At 43.7% G+C, this 11,168-nt stretch overlaps 1 protein-coding gene across 1 annotated transcript in view; it reads right to left on the reverse strand.

Moving 5' to 3' along the window:
• LOC115132510 (uncharacterized) overlaps positions 1-11,168 on the reverse strand; it is a 153,024-nt gene that overhangs the window by 38,658 nt on the left and 103,198 nt on the right. The window contains exons 12-16 of the mRNA XM_065021095.1: positions 10,986-11,029; positions 10,518-10,653; positions 10,313-10,429; positions 9,947-10,048; positions 6,641-6,689 (exon numbers count right to left, since the gene is read on the reverse strand). Coding sequence (XP_064877167.1) covers positions 6,641-6,689; positions 9,947-10,048; positions 10,313-10,429; positions 10,518-10,653; positions 10,986-11,029 — 448 coding nt within the window. The remainder of the gene's footprint in view (positions 1-6,640; positions 6,690-9,946; positions 10,049-10,312; positions 10,430-10,517; positions 10,654-10,985; positions 11,030-11,168) is intronic.

Consider the following 11,168-nt stretch of genomic DNA (forward strand, 5'->3'; position numbering starts at 1 on the left):
GCTTCATCAACACTTCATAAAGCTGATAGCAGGGATAGGCAACTTTCAAGGCTTCATCAACACTTCATAAAGCTGATATAGCAGGGATAGGCAACTTTCAAGGCTTCATCAACACTTCATAAAGCTGATAGCAGGGATAGGCAACTTTCAAGGCTTCATCAACACTTCATAAAGCTGATAGCAGGGATAGGCAACTTTCAAGGCTTCATCAACACTTCATAAAGCTGATAGCAGGGATAGGCAACTTTCAAGGCTTCATCAACACTTCATAAAGCTTATAGCAGGGATAGGCAACTTTCAAGGCTTCATCAACACTTCATAAAGCTGATAGCAGGGATAGGCAACTTTCAAGGCTTCATCAACACTTCATAAAGCTTATAGCAGGGATAGGCAACTTTCAAGGCTTCATCAACACTTCATAAAGCTGATAGCAGGGATAGGCAACTTTCAAGGCTTCATCAACACTTCATAAAGCTTATAGCAGGGATAGGCAACTTTCAATGCTTCATCAACACTTCATAAAGCTGATAGCAGGGATAGGCAACTTTCAAGGCTTCATCAACACTTCATAAAGCTGATAGCAGGGATAGGCAACTTTCAAGGCTTCATCAACACTTCATAAAGCTGATAGCAGGGATAGGCAACTTTCAAGGCTTCATCAACACTTCATAAAGCTGATAGCAGGGATAGGCAACTTTCAAGGCTTCATCAACACTTCATAAAGCTGATAGCAGGGATAGGCAACTTTCAAGGCTTCATCAACACTTCATAAAGCTTATAGCAGGGATAGGCAACTTTCAAGGCTTCATCAACACTTCATAAAGCTTATAGCAGGGATAGGCAACTTTCAAGGCTTCATCAACACTTCATAAAGCTTATAGCAGGGATAAGCAACTTTCAAGGCTTCATCAACACTTCATAAAGCTGATAGCAGGGATAGGCAACTTTCAAGGCTTCATCAACACTTCATAAAGCTTATAGCAGGGATAGGCAACTTTCAAGGCTTCATCAACACTTCATAAAGCTTATAGCAGGGATAGGCAACTTTCAATGCTTCATCAACACTTCATAAAGCTGATAGCAGGGATAGGCAACTTTCAAGGCTTCATCAACACTTCATAAAGCTGATAGCAGGGATAGGCAACTTTCAAGGCTTCATCAACACTTCATAAAGCTGATAGCAGGGATAGGCAACTTTCAAGGCTTCATCAACACTTCATAAAGCTGATAGCAGGGATAGGCAACTTTCAAGGCTTCATCAACACTTCATAAAGCTGATAGCAGGGATAGGCAACTTTCAAGGCTTCATCAACACTTCATAAAGCTGATAGCAGGGATAGGCAACTTTCAAGGCTTCATCAACACTTCATAAAGCTGATAGCAGGGATAGGCAACTTTCAAGGCTTCATCAACACTTCATAAAGCTTATAGCAGGGATAGGCAACTTTCAAGGCTTCATCAACACTTCATAAAGCTGATAGCAGGGATAGGCAACTTTCAAGGCTTCATCAACACTTCATAAAGCTTATAGCAGGGATAGGCAACTTTCAAGGCTTCATCAACACTTCATAAAGCTTATAGCAGGGATAGGCAACTTTCAAGGCTTCATCAACACTTCATAAAGCTTATAGCAGGGATAGGCAACTTTGATGGATTGAAATTCCTCGTGAAGGGTTGCAGTGGCTTGTGAGTCTGTGTATCCACATCCACACCCACACAGTCAGAGCTTTCTCTAGCCTTTTGGGGGACCTGAGCTTGTTGCCACCGCCATGAACATTTTTCAATGTTACAACAACTAATTTCATGCAATTCTACACATTTTGCCATAAGGTGGAGAGAAATGTTTGCAGTTTTTAATATGATATCTGAGTGAGAGTGACTAACAAAATCAATGGTGGCCCTGTGGTCGGTAATTTGACCATGATTACTACAAGTTTAAATAGCTGGCCGCTGAACTAACTTTCCAATCCCCAAAAAATGTTAGCTGACATGAACTAATTGTGTGACTGTCCGTGATTGACGTACGAGAAAAAATGCTGATGCACAACCACATTTTGAAATTACACCTGCTGTATTCTACTATACTAACTCTCAACTGTAAATTGAGACCAGACTAAGTTCTGATTTCATTATTTTTATACATAAATATACATACAGTTGAAGTCTGATTTTTACATACACCTCATCCAAATACATTTAAACTCAGTTTTTCACAATTCCTGACATGTAATCAGAGTAAAAATTCCCTGTCTTTGGTCAGTTAGGATCACCACTTTATTTTAAGAATGTGAAATGTCAGAATAATAATGATTTATTTCAGCTTTTATTTCTTTCATCACATTCCCAGTGGGTCAAAAGATTATATACACTCAATTAGTATTTGGTAGCATTGCCTTTAAATTGCTTAACTTCGTTCAAACGTTTCAGGTAGCCTTCCACAAGCTTCCCACAATAAGTTGGGTGAATTTTGGCCCATTCCTCCTGACAGTAATGGTGAAACTGAGTCAGGTTTGTAGGCCTCCTTGCTCGCACACGCTTTTTCAGTTCTGCCCACACATTTTCTATGTGATTGAGGTCAGGGCTTTGTGATGGCCACTCCAATACCTTGACATTGTTGTCCTTAAGCCATTTTGCAACAACTTTGGAAGTATGCTTGGGGTCATTGTCCATTTGGAAGACCCATTTGCGACAAAGCTTTAACTTCCTGACTGATGTCTTGAGATGTTGCTTCAATACAGCCACATAAGTTTCCTACCTCATGATGCCATCTATTTTGATAAGTCCACCAGTCTGTACTGCAGCAAAGCACCCCCACAACTTGATGCTGCCACCCCCGGGCTTCACGGTTGGGATGGTGTTCTTCGACTTGAAAGCCTCCCCCTTTTTCCTCCAAACATAATGATGATCATTATGGCCAAACAGTTCTATTTTTATTTCATCAGACCAGATAATTCCTCCAAAAAGTATGATCTTTGTCCCCATGTGCAGTTGCAAACCGTAGTCTGTTTTTTTATGGCGGTTTTGGAGCAGTGGCTTCTTCCTTGCTGAGCGGCCTTTCAGGTTATGTCTTTATAGGACTCGTTTTTACTGTGGATATAGATACTTTTGTACTTGTTTCCTCCAGCATCTTCACAAGGTCATTTGCTGTTGTTCTGGGATTGATTTGCACTTTTCGCACCAAAGTACGTTAATCTCTAGGAGACAGAATGCGTCTCCTTTCTGAGCGGTATGACGGCTGTGTGGTCCCATGGTATTTATACTTGCGTACAGTTTTTGTACAGATGAACATGGTACCTTCAGGGGTTTGGAAATTGCTCCCAAGGATGAACCAGACTTGTGGAGGTCGACAATTTTTTTTCTGAAGTCTAGGCTGATTTCTTTTGATTTTCCCATGATGTCAAGCAAAGAGGCACTGAGTTTGAAGGTAGGCCTTGAAATACATCCACGGGTACACCTCCAATTGACTCAAATTATGTAAATTCACCTAACAGAAGCTTTTAAAGCCATGACATAATTTTGTGGAATTTTCCAAGCTGTTTAAAGGCACAGTCAACTTAGTGTAAGTAAACTTCTGATCCACTGGAATTGTGATACAGTGAATTATACGTGAAATAATCTGTTTGCAAACAATTGTTGGAAAAATGACTTGTGTCAAGCACAAAGTAGATGTCCTAACCGACTTGCCAAAACTATAGTTTGTTAACAAGACATTTGTGGAGTCGTTGAAAAACGAGTTTTAATGACTCCAACCTAAGTCTGTGTAAACTTCTGCCTTCAACTGTATATATATATATACATATAGTTTGGGGTCACTTAGAAAGGTCCTTGTTTTTGAGAAACCGACGCTTCACAAGTCCTCAACTGGCGGCTTCATTAATTAGAACCCGCAAAACACCAGTCTCAACGTCAACAGTGAAGAGGCGACTCCAGGATGCTGGCCTTCTAGGTAGAGTTGCAAAGAAAAAGCCATATCTCAGATTGGCCAATAAAAATAAATGATTAAGATGGGCAAAAGAACACAGACACTGGTCAGAGGAACTCTGCCTAGAAGGCCAGCATCCCGGAGTCGCCTCTTCACTGTTGACGTTGAGACTGGTGTTTTGCGGGTACTATTTAATGAAGCTGCCAGTTGTAGACCTGTGAGGCATCTGTTTCCCAAACTAGACACTCTAATGTACTTGTCCTCTTGCTCAGTTGTGCACCGGGGCCTCCCACTCCTCTTTCTATTCTGGTTAGGGCCAGTTTGCGCTGTTCTGTGAAGGGAGTAGTACACAGCGTTGTACGAGATCTTCCGTTTTTTGGCAATTTCTCGCATGGAAAAGCCTTCATTTCGCATGGAAAAGCCTTCAAATTGATCCTGGCCTACAGAGATGCTTGACTGGGGTGCTGGAAGATAAAGAGAAATCCTGTATAAAAAGATCCCACTTTAATGAAAAAAAGGCTAAAGGAAGCTGCCTTAAACAGAAATCATTCATAATGCTTTATAAAGAAGGGCAAAAGGGTTAAGCCACATTTGTCAAATCACCATGTTATGACCATGTATAGTCTAGTAGAAGAGAGCATGATGACCCTGTCCCTACCCCGGCTTCACCAAAGATGGACACAACTCTTCACCGTCTTCAAAGTCAGCCTCTTAAAATCTAAATTCAGGGACTGGATACACCCTGACCGAATCACATTGACAGGCAGGAACACTAGCAGCCAAAACAAACGGACTGAGGTCACCAATCCCATATTTCTGCTCTTCGAATAATGAGTGGCTTTAAGACCACGGGACATTATTGATTTAAATAGTTTCTCTTGTTTGTTTTATTTTGTTACTCTTGTCCATTAAAATGTTGTATACACATTCATTTCAGTTTGTATCGACTGCTATTTGAGTGTAAAAAAACAACAGTATTTCAACAAGAAGATAGAGAGATATTGCATCATGTCAATGGAACTATGTAAAATGTTTATTACAATATCATCTATTTTATGAAAATGTAAAGGGGCAATTAAGTTTTAATCCTTTGCTTTTATCTTACTTGTATCTTCTCATTTGTATTTTTTATTCTATGATCAGTAGATTATAGCCTATAGGAGGAGTGGTGGTGAGGAATGGAGAGAGGAGGGAGGAAGGGAGAGGGGGGAGAGGAGGAGAGGAAGGGAGAGGGAGGAGAGAAAGGGAGAGGGGAGAGAGGAGGAGAGGAAGGGAGAGAGGAGAGAGGAGGAGAGAAAGTGAGAGAGGAGGAGAGGAAGGGAGAGGGGAGAGAGGAGGAGAGGAAGGGAGAGAGGAGGGAGGAAAGGAGAGGGGAGGAAGAGAGGACGGAGGAAGGGAGAGAGGAGGGATGAAGGGAGAGAGGAGGGAGGAAGTGAGAGAGGAGGGAGGGAGGAAGGGAGAGAAGAGGGAGAGAGGAGGGAGGAAGGGAGAGGGGAGGGAGAGAGGATGGAGGAAGGGAGAGAGGAGGGATGAAGGGAGAGAGGAGGGAGGAAGTGAGAGAGGAGGGAGGGAGGAAGGGAGAGAGGAGGGAGGAAGAGAGGGAGGAAGGGAGAGGGGAGGGAGAGAGGAGGGAGATAGGGAGGGGGAGGGAGAGAGGAGGGAGATAGGGAGGGGGGAGAGAGGAGGGAGATAGGGAGGGTGAGAGAGGAGGGAGATAGAGAGGAGGGAGATAGGGGGGGAGGAGGGAGATATGGAGGGGGAGAGAGGAGGGAGATAGGGAGGGGGGGAGAGGAGGGAGATAGGGAGGGGGAGAGGGAGGGAGAGAGGAGGGAGATAGGGAGGGGGAGAGAGGAGGGAGATAGGGAGGGGGGGAGAGGGGAGGAAGTGTTGCCTCCCAAACGGCACCCTATTCCTTATATACTGTAGTGCACTATTTTTTATAAGGGGTCATAGGGGTCTGTAGTGGACTACTTTTGATAAGGGGTCATAGGGATCTGTAGTGGACTACTTTTGATAAGGGGTCATAGGGATATGTAGTAGACTACTTTTGATAAGGGGTCATGGGGATCTGTAGTGGACTACTTTTGATAAGGGGTCATAGGGATATGTAGTGGACTACGTTTGATAAGGGGTCATATGGATCTGTAGTGGACTACTTTTGATAAGGGGTCATAGGGATCTGTAGTGGACTACTTTTGATAAGGGGTCATAGGGATATGTAGTGGACTACTTTTGATAAGGGGTCATAGGGATCTGTAGTGGACTACTTTTGATAAGGGGTCATAGGGATCTGTAGTGGACTACTTTTGATAAGGGGTCATAGGGATCTGTAGTGGACTACTTTTGATAAGGGGTCATAGGGATATGTAGTGGACTACTTTTGATAAGGGGTCATAGGGATCTGTAGTGGACTACTTTTGATAAGGAGTCATAGGGATATGTAGTAGACTACTTTTGATAAGGGGTCATAGGGATCTGTAGTGGACTACTTTTGATAAGGGGTCATAGGGATATGTAGTGGACTACTTTTGATAAAGGGTCATAGGGATCTGTAGTGGACTACTTTTGATAAGGGGTCATAGGGATATGTAGTGGACTACTTTTGATAAAGGGTCATAGGGATCTGTAGTGGACTACTTTTGATAAAGGGTCATAGGAATCTGGTCAAAAGTAGTGCATCATATATGGAATGAGGTGCCATTTTAGACTGTAACTCACTTGCTGTGCCTGTTGGAGTGCTCACATGCAGCTGTTCCATAGAGCCAGTCTTGGTGGGACAACAGGAAGACACAGAACAGACCATGTTAACATAAACTGTGCAAAAAAAGAAACGTCCCTTTTTCAGGACCCTGTCTTTCAAAGATAGTTCGTAAAAATCCAAATAACTTCACAGATTTTCATTGTAAAGGGTTTAAACACTGTTTCCCATGCTTGTTCAATGAACCATAAACAATGAATGAAAATGCACCTGTGGAACGGTCGTTAAGACACTAACAGCTTACAGACGGTAGGAAATTAAGGTCACAGTTATGAAAACTTAGGACACAACTTAGGACACTAAAGAGGACTTTCTACTGACTCTGGAAAACACCAAAAGAAAGATGCCCAGGGTCCCTGCTCATCTGTGTGAACGTGCCTTAGGCATGCTGCAAGGAGGCATGAGGACTGCATTTTACATTTACATTTACATTTACATTTAAGTAATTTAGCAGACGCTCTTATCCAGAGCGACTTACAAATTGGTGCGTTCACCTTATGACATCCAGTGGAACAGCCACTTTACAATAGTGCAGTAGTACAATAGTACAATAGACTGCAGATGTGGTCAGGGAAATAAATTGCAATGTCCATACTGCGAGACATCTAAAACAGCGCTACAAGGAGACAGGATGGACAGCTGATCGTCCTCACAGTGACAGACCACGTGTAACTACACCTGCACAGGATTGGTACATCCGAACATCTCACCTGAGGGATAGGTACAGGATGGCAACAACAACTGTCCGAGTTACACCAGCAACGCACAATCCCTCCATCAGTACTCAGACTTTCCGCAATAGGCTGAGAGAGGCTGGACTGAGGGCTTGTAGGCCTGTTGTAAAGCAGGTCCTCACCAGACATCATCGGCAACAACGTCGCCTATGGGCACAAACCCACCGTCGCTGACCCAGACAGGACTGGCAAAAAGTGCTCTTCACTGACGAGTCACAGTTTTGTCTCACCAGGGGTGATGGTCGGATTCGCATTTATCATCGTAGGAATGAGCGTTACACCGAGGCCTGTACTCTGGAGAGGGATTGATTTGAAGGTGGAGGGTCTGTCATGTTCTGGGGCGGTGTGTCACAGCATCATCGGACTGAGCTTGTTGTCATTGCAGGCAATTTCAATGCTGTGCTTTACAGGGAAGACATCCTCCTCCCTCATGTGATACCCTTCCGGCAGGCTCATCCTGACGTGACCCTCCAGCATGACAATGCCACCAGCTATACTGCTCATTCTGTGCATGATTTCCTGCAAGACAGGAATGTCATTGTTCTGCCATGGCCAGTGAAGAGCCCGGATCTCAATCCTATTGAGCACGTCTGGGACCTGTTGGAACGGAGAGTGAGGGCTAGGGCCATTCCCCCCAGAAATGTCTAGGAACTTGCTGGTGCCTTGGTGGAAGAGTAACATCTCACAGCAACAACTGGCAAATCTGGTGCAGACCATGAGGAGATCCACTGCAGTACTTAATGCAGCTGGTGGCCACATCAGATACTGACTGTTACTTTTTATTTTGACCCCCCCTTTGTTCAGGGACACATTATTCAATTTCTGTTAGTCACATGTCTGTGGAACTTGTTCAGTTTATGTTTCAGTTGTTGAATGTTCATACAAATATTTACACATGTTAGGTTTGCTGAAAATAAATGCAGTTGACAGTGAGAGGACGCTTCTTTTTTTGCTGAGTTTACATGTACAGGCAGAATTACATGGTAAAAAATCAGATTAGTTACGGTTGCTCCAATACATTAGCTACTGTAAGGGCCCCTGTATGTTCCCCATACACCATAAACATATGACATTAGCTCTCTGTATGTTCAGTGGTCACCTTCCAGGATGGGAATGCTGTTTGTTTACTAATAAAGGTACAGGGTGGAGCTCATGAGTGTGCAGGCTTTACTTCTTTTATTTTTGCCGTACTATAAAACATGGCTCCTGACATATTGTTTCCATAATGGTAGGAGAAAATGACCAGACAGACATGTTTCAAGGCAACATTATATTCAAAGCATGACATATGGTACCCTGTCTGTACTGTGTGTTTGGTGTTCAGCATTAAAAACTGTATGTCTGTAAAGATTTAGAGTAGAAAAGAGCCAAACAGACATTACATAATGGTTATGTCCCAAATGGCACCCTTCCTATCTCCCTATGTAGTGCACTACTTTTGACCAGTGGCCATAGGGTTCTCTAGTGCACTACTTTTGACCAGTGGCCGTAGGGTTCTGTAGTTCACTACTTTTGACCAGTGGCCGTAGGGTTCTCTAGTGCACTACTTTTGACCAGTGGCCGTAGGGTTCTGTAGTTCACTACTTTTGACCAGTGGCCATAGGGTTCTCTAGTGCACTACTTTTGACCAGTGGCCATAGGGTTCTGTAGGTCACTACTTTTGACCAGTGACCGTAGGGTCCTGTAGTTCACTACTTTTGACCAGTGGCCATAGGGTTCTGTAGGTCACTACTTTTGACCAGTGGCCGTAGGGTTCTGTAGTTCACTACTTTTGACCAGTGGCCATAGGGTTCTGTAGGTCACTACTTTTGACCAGTGGCCGTAGGGTCCTGTAGTTCACTACTTTTGACCAGTGGCCATAGGGTTCTGTAGGTCACTACTTTTGACCAGTGGCCATAGGGTTCTGTAGGTCACTACTTTTGACCAGTGGCCATAGGGTTCTCTAGTGCACTACTTTTGACCAGTGGCCGTAGGGTTCTTGTAGTTCACTACATTTGACCAGTGGCCATAGGGTTCTGTAGTTCAATACTTTTGACCAGTGGCCATAGGGTTCTCTAGTGCACTACTTTTGACCAGTGGCCGTAGGGTTCTTGTAGTTCACTACATTTGACCAGTGGCCATAGGGTTCTGTAGGTCACTACTTTTGACCAGTGGCCGTAGGGTTCTGTAGGTCACTACTTTTGACCAGTGGCCGTAGGGTCCTGTAGTTCACTACTTTTGACCAGTGGCCGTAGGGTTCTGTAGTTCACTACTTTTGACCAGTGGCCATAGGGTTCTGTAGGTCACTACTTTTGACCAGTGGCTGTAGGGTTCTGTAGTTCACTACTTTTGACCAGTGGCCATAGGGTTCTCTAGTGCACTACTTTTGACCAGTGGCCGTAGGGTTCTGTAGTTCACTACTTTTGACCAGTGGCCATAGGGTTCTGTAGTTCACTACTTTTGACCAGTGACCGTAGGGTTCTAGACATAAGTAGTGCACTATGTAGGGAATACAGTGTCATTTGGGATGCAACCAATGTTTTCAAACCAGACCTGTTGATGTGTGAGGAGAATTTCCTGAGTTCTCTTGACAATGGACCTCAGCTCTTCCACGAATGTCTCTTTCTCTGATTCACGGACAAAATCCTCCTCCACCTACACAAGCCATTACAGATACACAAATGGATACACAAAATAACACACTTTTTAAAACTAAACTTAATGGACCAAACAAAGGCTGCATGGGGAACTTGGCATTAGACCAAATGAGATGCTTGCTGCAAAAATCCTCATCCCATCCAATATAATATAATTAAACATTAATATATATATCATATGTAATATATCCAAACAGGTAGATGTTTGTGGTGCTATAATCCCATACAATGTCCATGTATAACTGCGTGTTGGTCTAGTCACCATGTAATCTGCAATGTCTTCAGGTGCGTCTCCCTCAATGTCGAACTTGAAGGTGACCATCTTGTTGCTATGGGTTTCCAGCTGACACTCCACCATGTTGTCCCCAGAGCCGGACACCTACGGAGCACAGGAAGAGAAACCATGTTGTTCTGTGTCTTGGACATGACCATTTCTTTAGAAATCTTTACTATTAGGGATACTATACCTGAATCATGGTCAGTTGAAATGCATGTGATCCTTTTTCTGGCCCCCGATAGGACAATCTCCTCTGAGACTTCACCCTCTCTAGTTTCCCATTGGCCAACATCTGTAAATCCCCATCCCCATTGTCTGGAACAGAGCTGCGGTCAAATGAATAGTATTCCTATCGTTAGTACTTCATGTACAGTATTGGGCATAACCTTTTCTAACATGGAAGAGGGCTTGGCATTCAAAATGAAAAACAAACGAGCAGTATAAAATTGACAACCGGTCTATAGCCCTTCCCCTTGGCCTTAACCCGTGGATGATTGCAGATCTGAAGGGTCTGGATAGGTATAAACAGTGTAGTGGTGAAGCAGCCGCCATATCACTTCCACCGTATAGATGTGCTAACATTGACGTGACAGGGCCAGGGGGCTAGAGCTAGGCAGCGAATTGGGACCGACTTTGAGAGTAATGATGTGACACATACCCTGAAGTGGAGTGTCCCTCTGTGCCAGACTGTTTCGGACTCTCCTGTAGAGCCACATAGATAGAGACAGACACACAGACAGACCAACGCACACACAAATACATACAGACATTCAGAAAACAACAAAAACCCACAAAGAAAAAATACATACCAAACCATTATTTGACTAATAAAAACTGAAAC

Source organism: Oncorhynchus nerka, linkage group LG7 (assembly GCF_034236695.1).
Source record: "Oncorhynchus nerka isolate Pitt River linkage group LG7, Oner_Uvic_2.0, whole genome shotgun sequence".
Classification (NCBI taxonomy): Eukaryota; Metazoa; Chordata; class Actinopteri; order Salmoniformes; family Salmonidae; genus Oncorhynchus; species Oncorhynchus nerka.